The 24,340-nt window shown below is 38.8% G+C and overlaps 1 protein-coding gene across 1 annotated transcript; it reads right to left on the bottom strand.

Annotated features, from left to right (window-relative positions):
- Positions 1-514: 514 nt before the first annotated feature.
- On the bottom strand, positions 515-23,829 carry BMP3 (bone morphogenetic protein 3). The gene is made up of 3 exons (XM_011360594.1): positions 23,191-23,829; positions 7,106-8,016; positions 515-740 (listed from the first exon to the last, which is right to left on the bottom strand). Exons 1-3 carry the CDS (start codon positions 23,522-23,524, stop codon positions 549-551), a joined length of 1,437 nt encoding a protein of 478 aa, XP_011358896.1. The 5' UTR covers positions 23,525-23,829; the 3' UTR covers positions 515-548.
- Between the last annotated feature and the right edge of the window lie 511 nt (positions 23,830-24,340).

Raw genomic sequence — 24,340 nt, 5'->3', positions numbered from 1 at the left:
CACACACACACACATACGCTAACACTCAGCACACACTCTCCACTCGATTATTCACACAGAGCTGTGTGGAGAAAAACACAGGTAAACAAGAGTCTCAGAAAATTTTAAGATAAACATCGAAGTTGGTCGGATTATTTAGCACTTGCTGAATTGCTCAGGAATCTAAGGCAACAAGCCTACTTCAAAATACAAAATTATTCTCCGTGAGTAGAGATAAGTGTTAAGCTATTGCTTTTTCAACCTATTTTGAAAACTCATTATAAAAATAAATCACTGTGTTATCTAGTAGCTCTAAAAACAGTTTGTTATCATTTTTCTTGTGTGATTAAAAAAAGGAGTGTGTGTCCATACCTACTAAAATCTTGTTTTTAGTTACATTCAGAAACAAATACAGTCCAATTCTTTTTGGTGGAAATTGTCAGTATATTTGCTTATTCTCTTTTGACTATTGAAAAACCTTTTGTAATGAAATGTGTTGGCAGTGCAAATAAAAAAAGTCCATAAAAATAAACTGTTGAATTAAGTATTCAAATGAGTTCTTTGCCAGGTTATCTGCAAGCACAAGACTCTACTGTCATGTTAGGATAGACTTTAAGTACCACATTCTTATTTTCATCAAAGAATAAGATACTGAGAGAGGACATCTTTTCTGGCACACAGCAAGGCTCAGGAATTCCAGGAACGACCCCCACAGCTCTCACTATACTCTGGATGGTAGCATGGTTTGATGGCTTCAAAGACTAGAAAAGAAATGGGAGAAGAACATGTAAATTAAGTGGAACTGCCTTTCTACTCTTCACTCCTTATCATTAAAATGCATGTGTAATGAATTCCTTTCAACAATTTAATAAAGTCCTGGCATCATTACACATCCAGCCCTCTCTCCTACATCACCACCACCAAAATAGTTATCATTTATTAAGGCATGTAATTAAGGCACGTAGTATTTCTAGTCTTATGACAAAACTACCATTTCTTACATTTTACATAAAGGAATAGACTCGAAAAGTTAAATGACATGTCTAAAGTCAAATAGCTAGTAAGTGGTAGAGTGAAGGTTTAAACCCAGTTATCTAAGCAAGAACCATTTAATTAAAAACAACTTCATCCCCAAACAGGATTAATATATCCTAGGATGTTTTCAATAATGGGATTGCAACAAAAATGACTTGTTTTTGATCCTTTGCCAATCATAACTCTAACAGGCACCCTATTTAACACTGATACATTATTACTGCTACTATAGTGATATTTATACTTTTTTGTTAAAATAAAACCAAGAGTGTCAAGGGGCAGTTGATTTATTTCATAGTTGCCACCAGGATAAATTGGATAATTACTCCAGTATGTATTTGCCTTTCCTTAGGAACACAAAATAAGACCAAACCATTGGCCACTGGGGGTCACTGTTGCTCCATGGGTTCAGACTTCAAAGCAGTAGAGTTAAAAGTGCTCTAATAGTGGGCCAGATCTGAGAATAATCTAGGGCGGCTAAGGTTATCCCGTGTATATCAGAAGTTTGACCAAAGAAGCTTGGGTAAACTCTGTTCCTGAGAAACACGCGGTTTTATTTAGCGAGCACTGGACAGCTCTGTTCAGCACTGAAGGACGGTCACCTTCCCAAGCCCGGAATGTCTGGGTACTGCCAGAGTGGGAAGAACTTTTCTGCAAGAGGCACCACAACATTAGTTCTCCCAATATCTCTTTGAGGCAGGTGAAACCAGTATTGTTTTAAGCATATTTTGAAAGAGAAATTTGGTAACTTGCCAGAGATCGCATGTGAATTCAGGAGTAAGATTTAGGACAAAACTCTGGCTTTTTAATTTCAGGATTTTGAGCCATGTTTCTCATGGCTCAGAGGCAGCTCTGCCCCAGTGAATTGGTATTTTAATTTCATACTTCTAAAACTCCTAGTATAGGAAACAGGAAAAAAAGAAAAGGTTAAGAGTACATACAAGCCAAGAGAGAGGCAAATAATATAGAAATCTGGCATACTATAAAAAAAAAAAACCAAACAGAATTCTTTTTGTCAGAGAAAGGGCAAATCTGATTTGTCTCATCCCATATTTCAATTTTAGTGAAAATATTATCCATACATTAGCCTTCAATTTTATTGTGAATAAGCATAAATTATTTTAAAAATTAGCCTTAATGATAGACAACTGTTTTTACTCTTTCTTCCTAGAGACCTTAAATATATGTTAAAAAAGAATGTTAACTTTCAATTAATTAGTTTTGCAAAGGAAGGTATTCTCCCTTTAAAGAAAGGAAGTCCACATTGTTCTATTTTTCATATCCTGTACTCTATACATCGATAAAAATCTGCGTAACTGACACAAAATGCAATCGGTATTATACAATAGAGGTCAATAGCTACTGTTTGTTATTTCGTCAGTATTGGTAATTTCCAAAGAAAACTTTTGCAGACATTTCCTTTTCTCCATTGATTTATTCTTAAGACTCAATCATCCAAACAGCTTATGATAATGTCCCAAAGGAGTTTTTTAATTAACAGATTTTTCTGACATTATTCTGTTATTGTTGGTGACTCCTATAATATTTAAATTTCATATTAAGTGGATCTATTTAAGTAGACGAAGACTGCTATGCATTGCTATTCCTCAGTGCCTAGAACAGTGCATGTTTTAGGCACTGAATAAGTACTTATAAGAAAGAGCATACCCTCCATTTTACCTATTTCTATGGAAATAATCCCCAACAACAAAAATAAAAGATTCTGCGCAAATGACCCAGAGTAGATATGGAAAATATTCATGGGTGTTTCCTAGGAAAATTCTTGTCCTTTTTTTTAAAGCTCTAACTCACAAATGATAGATTTAGAAACTTTGAGCAGTCTCTGGTGGGCTCGTGGAATTCAGCGCAAGCCCGTGATTCCGAGTCGGTGCGTCTTATCAGGAACTTCTCAGTTTTCCAGGGAGTTTCCTCCTTTTTTTCTTCACTATGGAATCCCCTGATCAAGCTGCCATTAGCAGAAGTAATTATGTCATGCACAAAAGATCCATGCAGTAAAATGCTCGTCTGAAGCATATTAGCAGTCTATAATTTTTGGTTGTTTTGAATTCTGATCACATTCCTCATGACTCTCTTCATATAGCTTGAGAAATCTATCAATCACAAATGCAAATCTGTGCTATTTCCCTCCCTAGTCTCTCTTTTTAATGAGGGTGAAATATGACTTCACTCTTATTAGTTTAGGTGGGTTTTTTGTTTGTTTGTTTCCCCTTAGGTAATTCAGCACATCAAGACTTAAGATTTTTAGAGTTCATGATTACGATAAGAGATGGGAATTGGAAAATTCAGGAAATTAATCGAGGGTGTATCATTCTGAACTCATTAAATGGGAATTTCTTTTTTATAGGGCATGCTTGGTTCAAAGTGTTTAGATTCTCAGCTGCCTGATTCTGTCTTTGCTATTCCATGAAAAATTACTTCATTCCTCCAATCCTTGTTGGTTCTCTTGGATCTTTGGCAGCAACAACGGTTCAATCATTTTCACTTGAAATCTCTGTTTTCCATCTTTGCTAAGGTGGTGAGGAGAGAGGCAAAGGCAAACGACTTGGCTTTAGCTATATGGGTATTTTTCATTTCATGGCAGAATTCCAGGGGTCTCTCCCTAGGAGAACAGATTGGCTGTAGGGGCTAGAAATCAGAAATATCCAAACTGCAGTGTCTGTGAATGAAATCTGCAGTGGTCAGGCCCGCACCTGCCAAGCTGTGTATGATGTCCTCGAGTTGAATTTGATTACAAATGCATTAGCTGGGGAGAGTATGTCATCAGCTAAGGGCCTTCACTCCTGACCCAGGCCATGAGGTTTTGCTCCACACTCTTCCAGTCCAGCCCACATGGGTGTGATAGCCCAGAAACTATCTAATTGGAATCAGTGAAAGGGCAAAGCCTGGAATTTGGGAAAGGCAGAACACAGCTGTTCTGAATTACAGAACAGGTTGCCGACTTTTGCAGACACAGAGCCCCGCCATAGAGAGCAGGCTTTTGCTCAGGAGGCCAAGAAGAAGGAGGGCCAGCAGAGGAGTCTGGCCTGGGAGGACTTTTCTCTGGGGCAAAATGTATATCTAGAGTCTGAAAGTTCTTTGGCGTCTCAGTTATTCCACATGTGTTTGTACTGGTCTGGTGAGAGACCTCATTTTCCTCCACTGCTCTGACTATATTTCTATTTAAACAGTTCACTCCAGTTACCATGTTGGACACTGTGCTAATAACGACCATGCCAATTAATTACCCCTAATGTAGCAGCTTTATGTTGCTTCATGTTTCCCATCCTTTTGGTGACCGTGCCACTTGACAGCCACAAAACCTGGAAGGCTTAAAGGGAACCACTAGAATGCTTTAAAAGTTAAGCAGATCCACACTAGGTGATGAGAGACTGAGAACTCCATGTAACAGCCAAACTTCCACTCTCAATTTGGCAAAAGGAAACCTCAAGCTCAGAGAGAAAACTCCATACTTATCCCTGTTATGTCTCCCTGGAGTTCTGATGCCATTCCAAGTTTTGATAAATATTATGATGAGTTCAGTTGCTGAAGCCGATGCTCTCCTGATTCTATTATTCTCCAAAGAACCGTTACCGGAGGAGCTTACGGGCTGTTGAACCCACAGGGAGAATCCTATTTTAAGCTTTGTGATGTTCAAAAAGAGACTGGAAACATTTACCAAACTTTTTCTTGTCTTACATCTTTCGGTCTCTTGATCCTTTTTCCTATGTGGTCTTTCTTCAGCCCCCTACATTTAATTTTCTGTTCTTCTCAGTCTCAACAATGGCCATTAATAATAATGTCAGTAGCAAATATTCATGAAGTGCCTACTATGTGCAAGGTAATCTAGTATCTCATTCTCCCACTGATTTTATTGTGTAGATACTATTACTTTTATTACTTATTCTTATACTCATTTCAAAGATGAGAAAATTAACATGCAGAGAGTTTGAGTAACTTCCCCAAAACCATAGCTGATAAGAGATGGAATCAAGATTCAAGCCAAAAGAATTCAACTCTCGATTTTGCTACTCAAATTGTGATTTTTGGATCATCAGCATCAGCAATATCAACATCAGAGCTTGTTAGACATGCAGAATCACAAGTTCTACCCCTGAGCCACTGGATCAGAACCTACATATTAACATGATCCCCAGGCAATCTGCAGGCACGTTAAGGTTAAGAACCTCAGCTATGACCAAGTACATATATTTAATCGTTCTGCTGCACTGACATACTTCTCTCCTTAAAATTGTCTCTGCCATTCTTAACTTATCCCACATAAGTTTTTAAATTATATTCTTTAGTTTACTGAGAACCATGGTAAATTTCTGCTGAAGCAACAGCAAGGTTTTTGAACAGAAAAAGCAGGCAGAGCCAAGAGGAGATGGGGTAATTTTGAAGTGTGGCGACAAGGCCATTTCTCTAGAGGTAGGGGTTGAAAAGCTAACTGACTTAATATCTCGGCATTATCATAGCTTCCCGGGCCCTGAAACTGGAAGTCAGAAGGGGAGAGAAAAACTCCTTGCCCAGGCTACCCAGAGAAATTATAGTTTATGAGAGTGAGAACAGTTATTTGGAAGACTCAGAGGCCCACTTAAAATCAGTCATCCTGGGTTTAGAGACAGACTCTGAATCCATTTCTTCCTCTCAACGCCACAAAGCAAGCCACTCTTTAAAATAAAGATTCATCACTGTCTGTTATGTTTGTCATCTTTGTTGTGTGTTTTTAAATTCTATCCCCACTTGAAAAACTTTTGAGTGATGAGTGAAATGTCCTGTATGAATATTAAGCAAGATAAGGCTTTTATATAATTGTAAATGTATATAATCTTTACTTTGTGTTTGGGTTTATACAACATGAAATCAGCAAAAATTTTTGAAAAAGTCTTAGAAGATGTAGAAAGCCTATCCTTTTAGACAAGAAAGCCTATCCTTCTAACAAGAAAATGGAATTTCAATCAAGTTCCTGGCCCTGAGGCTGACATGGCTTTGTTCAGTTGGTCGTTTGCTTTATGCGTGTTACGTTACCGTCCCAGTGATCACAGGACTGGACTATGAATATGCTATTTTAAAGATTTATAAGCAAAGGATTTTTTTTCTTCTTTATCATGTAACAGCAAAAGTTGATATACTTCAAGTTTTGCAAAAAAAAAAAAAAATCAAACTCTGTTCTTCTGAATTCTGTTTCTAGAACCACTTTTTATTATATAACAGAAATTCAAACTATTACAAGCTAGGAATGGAAGTGCAGCAGTAAGCTTAACTGAAGGCCAGAGGGCACCACTGTATTTTACTAACTCTAAGTTAGAAGTGAACAGTCATCTGGACTTGCTGAGCAAGATGCGGATGGTATTTGGGAGGCTTCTGAAAATATATTTGTCAGAATACTGAGTACTGATATGATAAACAATACAGTCTCTATTTATTTGGAAAGAGTTACAGGTAGGAACTAATCACTTAAAATGAGTCTTAGGAGTTTACAGGGTCTATGTATCGTATTCTACTGTCCTTTTTGATGTTTATCAGGACAGCAAATGAAATAAACATCTGGTAGATTTTATGAGGTGAGTTTACCTGGCCCAACCTTTATCCTGACCCCTGTGGGGACAACTCACCCCACAAGGGACATACATTTAATCGTTCTGCTGCACTGACATACTTCTATCAAAAAATATTCTGCATCAGGACATCAATTCAATTTGCCCTCCCCTTTGCTCCCATGACATCCACTCATTCTCTGAATGCCCCTCCAAAGTCAGCCTTCCGCCATTCAGGACTTGCTTATTGTGACCCGGTGCAGACTCATACATAGCTAAACAGAACACATGGCTGAATATGCACCATGTTTGTAAGCAACATATAAACGAACTTTGCACATACATTTTTTTCTCATATCCTTCTTCATACCCATACTGATTTCATATTATTTTAACAATCATTAAAGAAAAAACAAGCATAATCATATTACCTATTACACTTTAGGATGAAATAAATGTCTGGGTGGATTTTGTAAATGAAACACATTCAACTTGCTCAGTGTGTCTTACCAATCTATGGAAATAAGAAGTACAGGACAAAAAACAATGGCTACCTTTGGCATGGGGAACTGGCATGCTCCAGAGCAATAGTAGGCATCAAAGGACTTGGGGGAGATAATCCATTCACTCCAGCCAATATCTGCAAAGTCCACCTTAAGGTAGCGCCTGGCGCAATTCCGAGGTTCAATCCATTGCTTTCTTCTTGCCTTCTTCAGGGTCTGTTCATCAAACTGGAGTGTTTGGCTCTTCTGGTGAGGTCCTTTTCTCTGTTTCTTCTTGTTCTTACTCTTCTCTGGGGGCTGAGTCTGAAGGGTCTTGTATGGTTTTCTCTCCTCCCATACCCCCTTCTCCTTGTATTGATATTCTGCCCCAGGAAGCTCATTGTTCTGCAGAGGCAGCAGGACCCCAGTCGAACGCTTCTTCCTCCGTTCAATAGAAAGAGCAGCCCTAATGTGGCTATCCAGTTTGGGCACAGCTCCAGTGGGAAAATTTCGGTGGCCTTGTAAGCTTGACACCACACTCTCTGGCTCAGAAATGGCAGCGTCATTGGCATACACCAAGATGTAAGGTTCAGGAAAGGATAACATCTTCTTTGGCAGCTGGTGTCCTTTGGAGGTAATGTTAAATCCTATGAGGAACTCCTCACTCTCCTTGGCCTTCCTCAAGAGCTGAGTGATGTCTTTAGACAGCCAGGACACAAAGTCTCGGTGAGATTTGGCTACATCTCCTGAAAGATGACCCAGGAGTTGACTTTGATTTCTGTTGGATTTGAGGATCCATGCGGAGAGATCAATCTGAATATGTTTCCTCTGAGCATGATTTGAGCATCCTCTAGACAGTGGACAACTCAGGCTGATGTTTATTAGCTCTCCAATATAGAAATACAATGTGGCAGATAAAATGTTTTCAGACTTGGTTAGAGAAGTCAGGTTAAAAATATGCAGTCCCTTGCTTTCAAGAGTTCCTAGGAAGGAAAGAAAAGAGAGAGTAAACAGGAGTAAATAGGTCCTCACACCATATGTAAAATTAACTCAAAATGAAAAAAGGAGCTAAATCTAAGAGCTAAAACCATGAAATTGTTAGAAGAAGACGTAGGGGTAAAAATCTTCATGGCCTTGGATTTGGCAATGTATTCTTAACTATGACACCCAAAGTGCAAGCACCAAAAGAAAAAACATAAACTGATAAACCAAAAGACATTATCAGGAAAGGCTGTGCAACCTACAAAATGTAAAAAATATTTTTGAATCATATATCTGAGAAAATCTAGTATCCAGAATATATAAATTACAACTAAACAACAAAAAGTCAAACAAACTAATAAAAAAATGAGCAGAGGAATCAAATAGACATTTCTCAAAAGAAGATATAGAGGGCCAACAAGCACATGAAAAGATGCTCGACATCAGTAGTAGTTATTCGAAAAGAATAAATCAAAACAACAACGTGGTACTATTTGACACATACGAGGCTCAAATTAATAAGGAAAAAAAGAAAATAACAAGTATTAGCAAGGATGTGAAGAAACTGGAACCCATTTACATTGCTGGTGGGAATGTAAAATGCTTCAGCTGCTTTGGAAAATAGTTTGGCAGGTCCTCAAAAAGTTAAACATAGAAATATCATGTGACCTAAAAATTCTACCCTTACATATATAGCCAAAAGAGTTGAAAATGGGTACTCAAACAAGTACGTGTTTATAGTAACACTAGTCATGATGGCCAAGGATAGAAACTGCAAAAATGTCCATCAGCTGATGAGTGGATAAACAAATTGTGGTATATCCAGACAATGGAATATTTTTCAGCCATAAAAAGGAATGAAGGACTGATACATACTATGGTGTGGATGAACTTTTAAATATTATGCTAAAAGAAAGAAGATAGAAACCAAAGGTCACATATTATATGATTCCATTTACATGAAATGTCCAAAACGAGTAAATCCATAGAGCTGGAATGCAGATTGGTGTTTGCCAGGGCCTGGAGATGTGGAGGAATGGGGAGAGACTGCTTAATGAGTACGACGTTTTACTTTGGAATGATAGAAATATTTTGGAACTAGATAGATTTGGAGGTTGCACAACATTTTGAAGGTACCCAATGCCACTGAATTGTTCACTTAAAGATAGTTGGTTTTACGTCATGTCAATTTCATCTCAATTAAAAAAGACAAAATAATAATAGTAGAAAAATTTTTTTTCTGGATTGTGTTTTATAAGCTTTATCTTGTTTTATACTTAAACAACTGGATTTGTTGGGTATTATTGTTATTATTATTATTAATATTATTATTTTTGTTAGGTCACCCCTGCCCTCCCTCAGTGGGCTGTGATCATTTTCCTGTCTTCAAAATTTGTTTTCATTTTTTAAAATTCCATCTATTTCCCCACTCCCCTTCCCTTTGGCAACCAATAGCTTGTTCTCTATATCTATGAGCGTGTTTCTGCTTTGTTTCATTTTGTTTATTCATTTGTATTGTTTTTTTAGATTCCACATATAAGTGAAATCATATGGTTTAGTCTTCCTTGGTCTGATTTATTTCACTTATGGATTTTCTAGGTCCATCCATGTTGTCATAAATGGCAAGATTTCATTCGTTTTTATTGTCGAGTAATATTCCATTGCGTGTATATGTATATCTCTCTATATACATATTACCATTCATTATGAGACTACCAAGAACCATTCCTATAAATTTGGCAGAGTATTGTAATAGCTTCTTACCTGAGGCAGTGGACAGCCTACTGGTTACAAGCATTGGTGGAATTAGACTTACCTTGATTCAGTCCTGGCTTAGTCGCTTTGGACAAGCTGATTTTCTTATTTATAAAATGGAGATAATCAGAATTAAATGAAATGTGTGTATAGCAGTTTATAAAGGGTCCAATAAGTGTTTATTAATAGAAATTATTATTATTATTGCAATAATTTACAGTGCAAGATGAGAGTGGGTAAGCAAGACCATATATCTCAATATTCAGATAATATATCTGAAAAAATGAACTGAATATTCAAAAGTGTCATAAAGACTTAATGTTGTTTGGAGCTTATTGGAAGTTTATAATATTCCATGAATTTAATAGTTGAAATTAATTTAAATAATTTAAACTAGGCAATTATATTTCTAATTCTTCAAATTCAGAAATGAGAGAGTGTAACAGAATGGGAGATTGATTAGTGAGGGCAGAAGCTGTTTTTTTCTCTTAAGATCATCTAATGAGTTAGCAGGTGAGACTCAAGGCTAAGGTTAGACTCAAGGCTGAGGGTGAACTCAAGAATCCCCAGTCCTGGGATCGGTCACCAGAGCTGGAGCCCTCCTCTCTGCACTTGCTCTATATACATATTTGTTTCAGAAACATACACGCAACTGTAAAATTATTTTCTTGATCAAAAACAGATTTCAGTAAAAACGAAATATTTTTACAAAGATGTGGAAACTTAAAATGAGTTTATTGAGTCCTTAAGCACAAGGGAAGTGCGATGAGAAATATATTTTACTCATTTTCAACACTGCATGAAGGAAAAAGAAGGAAACTGACATTTGTGCACATCTGTATAATCCATGACACCAGGATATTTTACAGACCTTTTGAGACCCTAGTCTTAGTTCATACCAGTCACCATATCATATATACCCAAACTTTGTGTAGCAGATGGAAGTTTAAAATGGAAGGAAGAGAAGTCACTCTGTTCCAAGTATGTGGCAATCAAATGGTTGCCAAACAAGACATCCTGGCAGGGAAGAAATGAACTCTGAGGGATATGGGTGGTATTGTCTTAATGGGTAAACCACTTGAGCTCCTTTCTCCCACATTTTGCTTCAAACTGTTTCCATCTTTCAAACATGCTTCCAGTCACCTTGTGACCTGCTGTTAACCGGCCCTCACCTTTGTGTCTAATCGTCAATATCGTCCCATAAATGTTCCAGAAACCTGCCATATGGCCTCTTCTGATCGCTTTTATTTTAATTCAGAGCACTATTTTGAAGTGAAAGCCCTATGGCCCAGTCCCAACTCCAATGCGCTCAATAGCTGTCCTCAGGCAAATAATCTAAACTCTTTAATTCTCAGTTTGCCTACCTGCAAAATGAGCCCAATAATATCAACTGCAGAGTTGTCAAAAGTAATTGAAAGGATGGAGGTGAAGCAAGCAGCACATAGTAAAAACTCAACGAATGTTAGCTAAGCAGAACTGCACTGTCCGATATGATAGTGATTAGCCACTGAAGTTTGAATTGAGATGTTCCGTAAGTGTAAAATACACAACACTGGATTGCAAAGGCTTAGTACAAAAATGAGTGTGAAATATCACATTAATATATTTTATATTGATTACACATTGAAATGATAATATTTGGATATGTTTGGTTAAGTATTGTAATATTGTGATTTATAATAAATATATCCTTGATCCTCTTCCCTTTTCTGGCACAGAGCTCCTAAAATCCTTGGAATTTTCTAAGAGAGCCTCAAAGATGTCTTTTGTTATGTTGATAAGGTGACTTTTGGAGGCCAGGTGAGGATGGGGGCTGGTTGCCAGGGGAACCAACCAAGTGATTAGACAATTGGAACTTTCAGTCCCACCTCCCTGACCTCTTTGGGGGAAGGGAAAGGGGCCTGAGTTTGAAGGTCACACCAAAGGTTGATGATTTAATTAATCATGCCTATGTCATGAAGCCTCCATAAAAACCCAAAGGAATGGGATTTGGAGAGCTTTCAGGTTGATGAACACGTGAATATTTGGGGGATACTGGAGCACCTGGAGAGGGCATGGAATCTCCACACCCTTCCCACTTACCTTGCCCTATGCATTTTTTCCCCATATGTCTGTTTATGAGAAATATCTTTTTGTAATAAACTGATAATTTTATGAGTTTATGAGTTTCCTAAGTTCTCTGAGCCACTCCAGCAAATTAATCGAATTGAAGGAGGGGTCATATGAGCCTCCAATTTCTAGGCAGTTGGTTAGAAGCATATCTGTGGAATCTGATGCTACCTCCAGGTATACAGTGTCAGAACTGAGTGAGAATGCTTATTGGTGTGGGGAACCCTTCTCCCTTCAGAATTGAATGAAGAACATTTTAAAGATAATATATTATTAAAATTAATTTCACCTGTTGCTTTTCATATTTGTAAATGTGGACAATAAAACTTAAAAATTACATATGTGGCTTATATTTACGGTTCGAATTAAATTTCTGTTGGACAGTGGTGGTCCAGAATAACCACCAGTTTTAGTAGTTATACAGCTCAAAAGGAAAGAAAAAAAGCATCTTTTTTTTCCAAATGCAATGAAGAATTGGGATTTTGCTAAACATGAATATGCACACCAAAAAGTAAATCAAGCAAAAAAATTTCCCCTTTTAGAATGAAACATACTAACCTTTATCAAGGACATATTAGATAATTTTGGTGATTACTTTTTAATTTTTCCTCCAGTTGTCCTTGATTGGTTCAATCTGCAATCAAAAGTCTAAGATCAATAAACTGCTGTAAAATAGAGTTAAATTGGCAGTTTAGCATCAGTGCTTTATGTCATAGGGATTATATATATAGCTTTAATTGTGCTATTTGTGAATTACACATCCACATCCACTACAACCAAAAAAGAACAGGAACCTAAGCAAAACAAATGTTTTACTTAAGGAATATGAATTGAACACCTATAAAGTGCTGGACCCTGGGCTAGGTCTCAGGGCTGCACAAATGATCACTGCTGGCGGGGCAAAAAATTAATAAGCAATATGTAGATAGCTATGCCATGATGATGCTACTCGCTGGCAAAGGCGTTAACCATGCTCTTAGAACACTGAGGAGCAAGCGATTAACTTTGCTCAGTAAGGGGAAGAGGGACACCCAGGAAGGAGGTCACCTCCGAAACAGTCTTTTAAGAATGAAGGGAAAAAAAGTGTTGGGGAGGGGATGCAAGGAGCACATTCTAGCAGTATGCAATGCTAGATATCTGGAAACTTCTGCATAAGCAATATTTCCAATGTTTTAAATAGAAACATATAAAAAATTACAAATTAATCTAGTTATTTGAAGTCCTAACAGACATGTAAGCTGCCTAAGTTCAGAAAAGGAATGGTCAATTCACATTTAGCTCCTAACCCAAGATGTTACATTATGCCCAGCTCTTGATGACTTTGCTCTTGTCATTTGCACACAGGCTAGGGGACACACAATCTCTGCCTATTCGAGAGTCCCTCCTCCCCCAGTTTTTTAAACAATTAATTAGCTTGAAATCTCAACCATTTCACAAAATGTTCCTTGATTTCTCTAACCCACACTTTATTTTTGCCCTCTCTGACCTTAAAGCACTTAATTTTTGAGCAAGTCAATGTTCTTTCCCCCCAAACAACTCAATGAATACTTAGTACTTACAATGGACAAAAATAGTAGTAAGAGAGTTGCATGGAGATGAGCAAATGAGTACGAAGCAATAAATAAGAATGAGACAATACCTCCTTCCAAGTAGAAATATGTGATAATAATATCTATTCAATTATTCTGATTTTTTATTTTTTAATTTTTAAATTAATTTAACTTTTCAAATGAGTATCTTCCCATACTTAATAACAGGAGTTTTGCAGCAGGCTCCTCCCTTCTCCAGGACTGATAGCAGAGTTACGTATGGACACAGATATCTATGTTCAAATAATGAATAAAAAATGATTTAACGTTCACCTCTATTCTTTTGAAATATTCCAATATATATCTATTTGAAATTACTGAACCAGAAACACAAGGTATACTTTCTGATTAATAATATCAAACTGATATAATAATGATATTTTAAAATGGTAGGTTTATCAGGTTACAAAACAATAGTTTATGCATTTTTTCAGGCTGTTTATAGTCTTCGGGTACTACGAAATATCAACCGTATGCCACACCAATCCAAATATATCCAGAGCTGCATGCTTAATTTTAAGTGCTCTCATTTTACGAAGAGCATTAATAAAGAAGCAACTAGGAAAGTAACCAAGATGTCGAAGAGTCTAGAAACTTTCCTCCAGAGTTTGAGTTGAATAAATAGAAAATACATGGCCTGGAGGAAGAAAAAACAGTTGGGCAATGACATGAGAATTGTTTACAAATACGTGAAGGCTGAAGAGAGATCAGTGTTTATACCTCACTCTCATGTTTATACTTCATTTAAGGTCAGAGAATGAGGTATAAAGGTGACAGTTGAATGGAGGTAGGATCCAGGCCAATATGTCATGACTTTTTAAGTGTCTAGTCTGACACTGAGACCCTTTTTAGGGACTGGGCAAACAGAAGATAGATGATCATAATTCAGGACTATTACAGGAGGTTCTCTTTATGGTAGAGAGGGTGTCAAAGGTGAACTTGGTAATCTCACAGAGATCCCTTGCGAGGAACTACCACCAGCTTTATTTCCAGTTCTTTCCAAGGAAATATTTTTGATGCCAAAATGTAACTACCAATAGGTGGTGCTGTTTTCTCACTGTTTGCTGGCACTGGCACAAGCTTGGATTTTCCTTAGAGATACAGCTACCGCAGTCTAGTTAGGAGTTGTCACTGGAATTATAAGCTTATTTTGAATTTCCTAGCATCATAATATCTGTGAATTGAAAAGGGGTTTAGAAGTCCAGTGAGTTTCTAAACAAGCCACGCTACCCTTTGCACGCCTGTTAGGACTTCTGCACCTGCTGCTGCTTCTCCCTGAAATGCCTTCACCCACCCCTGTTCTCTTTGGATTCCAGGTTTGTTTCCAAGGCAAGGCACAGGTACCACCTCTTGAAGCAAATTTGTCACGATCACCCACTCCTTTCGTTCGGACTCTGCCTCTATTACCATTTTCATCATATCGTTGCTCCTTCCTAACACCATAAACTCCTTAAAGACAAGAAAGACCCTATAGAAATTAACGCCAGACTCTTCAGCCCCTCGCATAGGGCTTAACTCTTAAGCTGTGCTCAGTAAATGCTTCTTTCATGAAGAAACAGACGTAGTCCACTACTCATTATAGAAAAAACAAAAATGAAGGACCATAGAAGTTAGCCATATAGCAATGGATTTTGCAGAGGAAGCCAGATCTTCTATTACCTAATGGCATTTGAGGAGCTTGATTGCTAAATAAGCTAGAAAATTTATTTCTGTTTTCATCTGAAAACAAAACACCTGCACCGAATGACACCAAGGACTCAGCAAGAAAACTGTGACGTAGGAGCAGCTGTACTCTTGCAATAGTTCAGCCCCTCTCAAGGAGTAGCTGAGGCAGTGCCCAGGGAGTGGTAAGTGGAAGTTCACCTTCGTGCTGGCCCACACAGAACGTTTTCAAAGGGAATTAGAACATACAATGGAAAGCTTTCTATGTAAAGTCCGATTTTAAAACAAATAGACAAAAATGAAATCTTGATGATTACTTCAATCCCCAGGAAGCAGGAAAAACATTTTAGTCATACAGAAAATATGTAACTAAGAATAATGTTTTTCCCACTTCTTTCTCCAAACAAAGTACAGCTGCTAGAAATGCCAGGGGTGCCTAGAACAGGGCCATATATACCCGCAGTCCCGGTGAAACACTTGCTGCATATCGCTGAGTCAAGACCGCAGTTTTCTATGCCACGCTGAGCTTCCAGGCAAAGGCAAGATGGAACGTTTTTAAATAGGACACCAAATCGCAGAATTTTGTTTTTCTTACAGAGTCCCAGTCAAATGACTGAGTTTTATGGGCTCTCAAAACAACCATTCTCTATGTCCAAAGTAAAACAAGGCCAAAGATGATATAATGTATGTTTTTCTAGAATAGCAAAATGTTCATTAATCAGTTTATCTACTCTTAGCCTCCACCCAAGGGCATTCCTAGACTGTGAGCTCTCAGAGGGCAGACCTATGTCCTATAAATCTTTGAACTCCTAGTACTTGGCACAGAATGGAGCATTTATGTCCTGAAAAATATTTGTTAAAATATTTGTTAAAATATTTGTTAAAAATATTTGTTAAACTTTTTGAATGAACAAATATGTACATTTACCAGATTCAAAGTGTTGCCTATTTAACACCAAAGTGAAAAAACTTTCAAGTAGTTTCAAGTTCCCAAAGTCAGCAAAAGCCTTTCTTGGGTGTAAGTACTGTGTGGGGTTTCTCTCCAGTTCATCAGAAAAGAAGCATTAGAACAGTGTATATAAAGTAGAATTGTATTTTCATGCAACGTATACATGTTAAAATGCCTTGCGAGAAATTCTTTTATGGCAAATTTATTTTTAAAGCATTTTTGTCTGGCTGATAGCTTTTCTACCATCTTTTCTTATCTAGTCCCTTGAACATCTAATTCAGACCAATTAAATTATTTACTGAGTGCCTGCTATGTGGCAAACTATGCGAGTTCTCAGAATACAAGAATGAAATGAGATATGCTCTTTGCCCTCCAGAGACTTTCTTTATAGGCCTCTGCTCCCAATCTCTTCCCCCTAGCAGTTCTATTGGGCCACAAACTCTCTGCAGCTGTGAAAGAAGGGTAAGAGGTCTTGATGAACTTACTTTTGAAGCCCTCTACAGGGCAAAAATTGTCCTAAAGACAATAAGATACCTTCCAAAGTGAATGAAGCTTACCATTACATAAATTCATGAGCCATTTGTTCATGGGCAGGCCCACAAAAAGGGCTAGGATTTGCACGTTAATCAACTTAGATTCAGATGCTGGTTATGATATGATACTCAAAGCTCTAGGGACATGAGCTTAGAGCAGTGTGTCTCAAACACGCATCAGAATCACCTCGATGGCTTGTCACAACAGAGATCTCTGTATCCAACCCTCCAACTTTCAGCAGGTGGTCTTGAGTGGGTTGGAGAATTTCTACCAAGTTCCCAGGCAATGCTGAGGCTGCTAACTCAGAGACCATAATTTGAGAACTAACTTCAAGAAATCACTATAAAAAGGTATAAGCCTGCTCCATTCAGCCACCAAGACCAGGACAGAAAGAGGAACTTCTTGAATGTAGGTTTGGGATGATATAGATCGTATTACAAGAGGACTGCCACCTTTCTGTTTACATTCCCACCCAGATATATCTTTTGTGCTCCAAAAAACCGCATACTATCAACATGGTAGTTATGTTTAAGGCTTTGTGGGAAGCTAAAGAGAGACAATCTCTCAAAATATTAAGAATATTAAGACTATCTCATTTACATAGGGCTTCTAAATGTTCAGTGCATTTTCATATTCATTTTCTCAATTGAGTGTCACCATTTTTCTGTCAGACTGGCACAGTAGGTATGATTCAACCAATTTTATAGATGGAGAAACTAGGCCTAGCAATATTAGATGACTTTATTAATTATCAGTTCAGCCAAGATAAGCATTTAGATCTCTTAACTCGTAGTCTCAGATAAATGAAAAATCAAAACTCTTAATAATCTCTTCTTTACTTGAAAATCATTTTTCTTAACTGATGCCTAAGTGCAGCTATTATACTCAATTCAGTCTTAAATTAATTCCATGCAATTAAAGTATTCTTTGAAGGAAAAGCAAGTAAGGTCATGTTGGGCCTCAGTTGTTTTAACTGTAAAATCAGAGGACTGGACAAAGAACTCTGCATTTCTAAAACCATTAGATGCAATTATTTTATAAAAGAAACATTTAACAGAACCTCATGCAATAAAGTCAAAGAACTTACTTAAGCTGGAATACAGTAAGATCAATTGGTCTAAACACTTTTTTTCATAGTGTGCCCAAATAAAATCAAGAAACTACATTTACTGTCATCCTGTTGCCAAGAAAAGATGAATCCTAAAGGAAGGTAGATTATTGAAGGAGTCCATAAACGCACCATGATCAATTGGTTCTATGACCTAAGTGTGGATGTTTTAGATAAAGAGACATCATGCTTTTAAAAATATTATCCCTGAAAAATGTATGCTACTAAGAGTACTGTTTTGTGCTAGGACAAATATGTGAATTACAAATATTCACATGTGAGTAGAGTAGCAATTTTATGGATTTCTAAATATATTCCACATTTGAGTGTTCTTCAGACACATTGTCATCATTTAGGACAGTCCAAAGTAGATATTATCCTGGTATACTTGTATCACTTGATTAATATTATGTCAGTGTTTCCATTACAAAATTCTCTTTTCATGGGTTCATAACATAATGTTAAAAATTTGCTCTGAATTGAAACTTGGCATAGGAAAGCTCAAGCTGAGACTATTTGTGATGCCAAACTTCTTTCCACTACTACCACTGAAAAAAAAGTTATTGAGATACTGATTACTAGGATATACAAAATGAATAGATGGGGAAACCATCAAAATTTTGGGAGAAAGATTCTGATGTTGTAGTACAAAAATCCTGAATGGTGAATAGAAAGTATACGTAAAGTTGCTCAATAATTTTCAGTAAGTTTTTTTCTAGGTATGATTGTTTTTTATCTAATAAATACAACAAACAATGGGAATTATATATGGGATTTCATGGGTGTCCTGAGTAAATGTGTCTTTAATCAAGGTAATGATGGTGACAAAAGATTAACAAAGTGATGTATATGACCTTTAATGAATTCTTCCACAAATAAAGTGGCTTTTCTTTTAAAAGAATAATACTAGTTGTAAAATAATAAATATTAATCCTATAGAAGAAAACAATGAACAAGAATTCGTAAAGAAACAGCAAAAATGGAATTTAATGACAGACTCTTAAAATTACATTCACAAAAGTTTAAAACATGAAAGCGGGAAGATAGTACACTGAAAACTAGACCCAAGTCCCCAAAATAACAATGTAAGTAAACATCTTGGGATAGGTACTAAGTAAGAAATAAAAAATAAGACAGCTTTCGCTTGAATTTTGCATATATTTTTTCTTGAGAAATTAAGAAGGCTCTGAACCAGTGTTTCCCCAACTAGATATCTTAGAACCACAATTCTCTAACATTAACATGCTTTCTTGAGAAGGAAGCAATCGAATCTTAAGGGGACTCACTAGCATTTAAAGGCCCTGAAAGATCCCATAGGAAAAAACTGATCATTTTTCCAAACTTTGACCACGGAATCCAATTTTCTGTAACACCTATTAACATCTTCCAAAGATCCCATTTTTACAAAATTTTCTCCTAGAAAATTAGATCAGTTTATTAGCTCAGTATGTTTGAAAATTGCCTGGCAAATACATCGTGACACCCATTTCTTCTCCCCTGTGAGAAAGGGGTTGGACTTGCTTTCTTTAATGCCTCTTCCAAATACACAATTGTATAATTTCAAAACGCTTACAAGCATATTTGACGCTAGTGTCCCTACCTAATTTTTAGAAAAATCTGAACCGGGTCAATAAAGTGCTTACAAATTTCTATTGCTTAGATAAAACGTATATAATCCTCTTAATATATTCTTAATTACCTATATATTTTTAATGTACCACTATTCCCTGAGTAAATTATCTCCTTAAGCGAGTTTTTCATTGACCCGCATGATCTCTTGGTCTCTTTGAGTGTGTCTAATTATATTAAAAAGCTAAATTTAAATTATTTTTATGTAACTCATTCTCTTTCTCCTTTCCATTAGCATGGATAATCAAGAATTCATGGCATTATGGATTTTTAAATGTCAGAGATTGTAAAGCTGTCTTGCCTATTACAGTAAAAACTTCATTAAGGGCTATCATGTATTCAAAGTAGTGTGTAATTCAAAGCAGCTGCACATCCAGTCCCCCCTCTCCAGATGTACTATTGTCTTTTGAATAAAAACGTCAGATAATCTAAGTACTCTTTAATTTCAAGCCTAGTCTTTCAGTGCCAGGAATTTGAAGGTAACCATGTTTTAATAAAGTTATTAGAGCCTCTTACCATCAAACCCATCAAAAATGATGCTTTCCCACTGGCCGTGTGTTTTACAGCAATGGCTCCTATTGGAGTGCTCATTTAGCTTTTTAATTACGTCTTTCCTAAAGCCTTATATTTTAGCCTTGCACTTCAGAAATATGTCAAATATTTTAATTTTCTAGATTTTTGCTCATATTAGGAAAGACTCTCTCCTTTGTCAATGAAGAAAAATATTCACTTTGGGGTTGAGATTACTTGAGTTTTCTTTTATCTATGAAGTCTGATTTTTTTAAAGGTGACACATATCCACTGAAATGCAATCTTTTTGTAGTATATGCCATAAATTAAAATAATGACAATTTCCTAATAAGAACATGTGTTCTTTAATGGCTTTTCCTGAAGAGGTTAAATTTATGATTAAGAAAAATAGGATTAACCGACTATGGGAATGATGAGAAATTATCATGAACACGAAGCATCTTAAAAGATCAAGCCAGGAGCAAACCTCATGTAAACAATTCTTCTTTCATTACATAGTAACCAAGGACAATTTAAACTAATATTAATATAAAAGCTGATTTCATATCCTCCTTGTCTTCCTTCAAGATGGTGTATTTTTTTTAAGCTGAACTTCTCAGTCATCGATAATTTTATAAATTACGTTTTACAAAGGAAAGATAAAACCTATCTCTCTGTAAACCCTTACACATTACAAAAAGACTTATGAGCAGTTCAAACTTAGGGTTTTGGCACATCAACTGCATAGCGTTGAGGAAGGAGAAAAGGGGTTGGCAGAAAGTGTATTTAGGATGAATGCCACCCACCATCAAGTAATAGTTTAAGTAGAAAGTAATCAGAGGGAGACCACAGCAGCTAAATTTCAACCAAAGATATTCTAGGTTTAGAACAATAAATAATTTTAATCAAGTATGTTCCAAGGAGCAAATAGGGCTCTAAGGCTATAACTCAGCCTGAATAAGCACTAGGAAAGTCTGCCGGATCAGCAGCCACTCCATATACACAGCACACCACCTGATCTTCCACTAAAATCTGTAACACCACTGGTACAGAGAAGCCCATATGTTGTGAAAGCTAAATACTATAGACAAGAAAACATATCTAATTTATTAACGCAGACAGCATCTTTCACCTGCATCAAAACATATGTCACCACATGAAGGGTGTTATGAAAATGCTGATATGGATAAAGAAGGACACACATGAAAGCCTTAGCACCTTCCCGGAGTCCTGCCTTATTAGAGCCAGAACTGCCTTCTAATAAGGTCTTTTTAGTGTGTTAGTAACTAAACACTCTTGGAAGAGGTCCAACGTGAACCACCCCTCCATGAGTCTTCAATGTAGTAACATGACACTTAAGCTTCCACAAAAACCAGTGTCTACATTTGATGAATAAGTCATTAAGACAGTCTCTAGGATGCTAAAGGGATTACTTTTCTTATCAGGACACACAGCCTTGTGTATATGCTCGAAGCCACAATTCATCATTTCAAGGGAACTTCTGGCCTCTATATCAGAGTTTACCATTTAATGGCATAAAACTACAGTAAGGCTGATAAAGGGCACTGAAATTATAATGCACAAAATGAATTGAAGCCAAAAAGCATACGGAAGCTAAGTTATCCAAATCCTTATCCATCTTCCATTCATACTTCACTCAGCCTAAAACAAACATACAAAAAAACTATACAATATGTGTGAATGAAACAAAATCACATTCCATCTCCAAACCTTGTGATTCATACAAAGAATGAAACTTGTTGATACGAAAAATACTATATGTCTCTTAGGTGCCTCAGCCGCTCCCTAGGAATATCACCAAGAAAATTAATATCAAAGTAAGAGAGATTAGAGTATCGTCATGTATCCACCTGCCTTGCCCACTCAGCTTCCTTCTAATTCTTGTTGCTCCCACAGCTCTGTTTCATTGAGCTCTGCCCTCAGAGCTGCACTAAAGTAAACAGGATTCACTGGTATGGTCAGCTGTCAGGACAGCCTCCTCAAGTGGCTAACCCAGAGAAGGTTTCTGTTTCCTTAGCAAAGGCCAGCTCCTACAGATTATGCTCACGGTTTGAAGAAGAAAGTGAAATCTGGTTCAGCTCAGATTCTAGCTAAAGACTTCTACATTAGAAGGCATAATTCATATTTATTGTAAATGTCATCATGCCTGTGAGCTCTAGAGTGTATTTACAGTGTCAGCCTAGGGCTTTCCTTGATGGATGCTTTGGTTTTCCTTTCTTCCAGGAGTCCTACATATCAAAGCGTTGGGAGATTTCTTTCTAGTGATTTTGACAGACTTGATAGAGCATGAGGCATGGCCTCCTTACTTGAAGATTCCTGGCTATTTTTCAATGGTTCACTGAAGACAGGCTTTGCAGTTATGTTTCCCTTTATCATGCATACAGTGAACAACAACAAAAAGCCTGGTGCATCCTCAAAGCATATAAACGGAGTTAGTGTCCAGGAAACTTTCCTTAAAGCTGTTAGCACAAGGGATGCACGTTGTTAGCATAAGTTATTCCCTTCACCACAGGGGCCAGGAGAAACCTTGTTAAGCCACGAATTTTAGTCCAGTGATCTGTATGTTGAAAATGGGATGAGCAGATTTTCATCGGCAGATTCCAAGAGATGTTTACATCCAAGACGGCCCCTCCCACCCCTACTCCTCCCAGGGTGGATGGCACGACCACTGTTTTCCCAGGTGGGTTTTAAAAAGTAGAAACACCCAAGCACCTGGCTTAGTTTGTGTGTTCGACACCAAGGAATCATGAAGTAGAAAGTGTCAACTACAGTAACACAGATGACGCGAGTGAAGAGGGGTGCAAGGTCTTGAGAAGCAACTGTCTAAAAGGCGAGGAGAAGGCGTTTAGTTCAAGTATGACTTCTCTGTGGTGCTCTGGGGTTGGCATAAAGTGACATCTGCCTCTAGGTAAACATGGCTAAAGCCCAGTCCAAGGGAAATTTTCTGACCGACTTAAGAAACATCGACTGACTTAAGAAACCGCGGAGGTGCTCCAGCCACCCAGGGCAGGAGGGATACGCTGGGCTTGGGGGTAGCCCTTTCCCTTCCCCCACGCTGTTCCTCCAGACGACTTCTCTGCTGCTGGGTTCTCTTCTCTCCACATCTCCCTCCCAATTTGGACTCTAAAACTGGCTTACTCGCTGGCGAAATGCGAGTGTGACGGGACGGAGGGGCTCGGAGGGCAGCTTCCTAGAGGGAAAATCTCTAGGTAGCACTATAGGGTACTCTAAGGTAGACAAGAAAGCCGTGGGGGGTCTGGGGAAAGACCTAGGGCAGGACCGCGGGAAGGGGAGCTCCTCCGGCACTCACCTGCCGCTCGGGCTCGAAAACTGCGAACCGTGTTGCCTTCTCGCAGGGGCCAGGGGCGCAGAGGCTGTGAGCCCCGCTCAGAGGACCCTGGTGTCCGCACCGCCTCGGCCCTGCCGCTGCCGCTGCCGCCGCTGTACCTGTCATAGAGCCGCAGCATGTGCTCCGACACCTTGTCGTGCGGCTGCAGCACGGGGCTGGGGCCACCACCTGCCGCGCGGTCGCCTGGCACAGCTTTGCGGAGCTCTACGAAATGCTGCTTCAGTCTCTCTCCCAGAGCCAGGCTCACGCAGAAGCAGCCCAGCCACAGACAGAGCAGCCTGCGCGCCCCGGCCATAGCGAGGTCCTGGCGGCGCGTCGGCTCTCTGCGTCGCGCGGGTACACTCCAAAGGCACGAGGGGCCGACGGCCGAGCGGAGGGTTGAACTCCAAACTAGCTGGAGCGAGGGCGCCCGGAGCCGGGACGCTGCCGGAGCAGTACAGCTGCGAGTCCCACTTCTGCGCGGGCGGAACGCGGGCGGGCAGGTGGGCTCTTCCCCGGCAGCAGCGCGGACCTCACAGGCGCAGAGCGCTGCAGGCGCTGTCTCCGCTCGGGCGCTGAGAGAGAGCTTAAGCCACAGCGTGTGTGGCCAGGGTGTTTTCAGGATCTGTCTCTAGCCTCCCTCCCCTCTTCACTTTCGGGCACACCCGGCCAAAGCACGGCACTGGGGACGGGAACTAGCGCTGCGTCGGGCGCAGTGCCGGAGCTGGGTAAGCGCGGCGAGCCGGAGGGCGCTCGCTCGCCTTTTCCAAGGGTTGGAGCAGCCGCGCTGCGGCCCGGCCAAGTTTTGAGTGTGAGCGTGTGTGTGTGTGTGTGAGTGAGCGCGCGCGCGCGCGTGTGTGTGTGTGTGTGTGTGTGTGTGTTTGGAGAGAGACAGACAGAGAGAGACAGAGAGAGACAGAGAGAGACAGAGAGATCACTAAATGACTTCGTTCTCTGGCTGATCTGTACAGTCCGCAGCCAATCTCGCCCTCTCTCTCGCAGGCAGCTTGGACTCTGCTACAGCCAGGAAAGAAGGGAAGGGGAGTAATCCGCAAACCCGCAAGCGGAGGGAGAGACGAAGAAGCAGGGGTGGTTGGGTAGCCGAGCAGGAAACAAGAGGAAGGAAAGAAGG

This window comes from Pteropus vampyrus, unplaced genomic scaffold, assembly GCF_000151845.1.
Source record: "Pteropus vampyrus isolate Shadow unplaced genomic scaffold, Pvam_2.0 Scaffold56, whole genome shotgun sequence".
Lineage (NCBI taxonomy): Eukaryota > Metazoa > Chordata > Mammalia > Chiroptera > Pteropodidae > Pteropus > Pteropus vampyrus.
The sequence above is the reverse complement of the archived record's forward strand: the minus strand, read 5'-3'. Positions and strand labels throughout refer to the sequence as shown.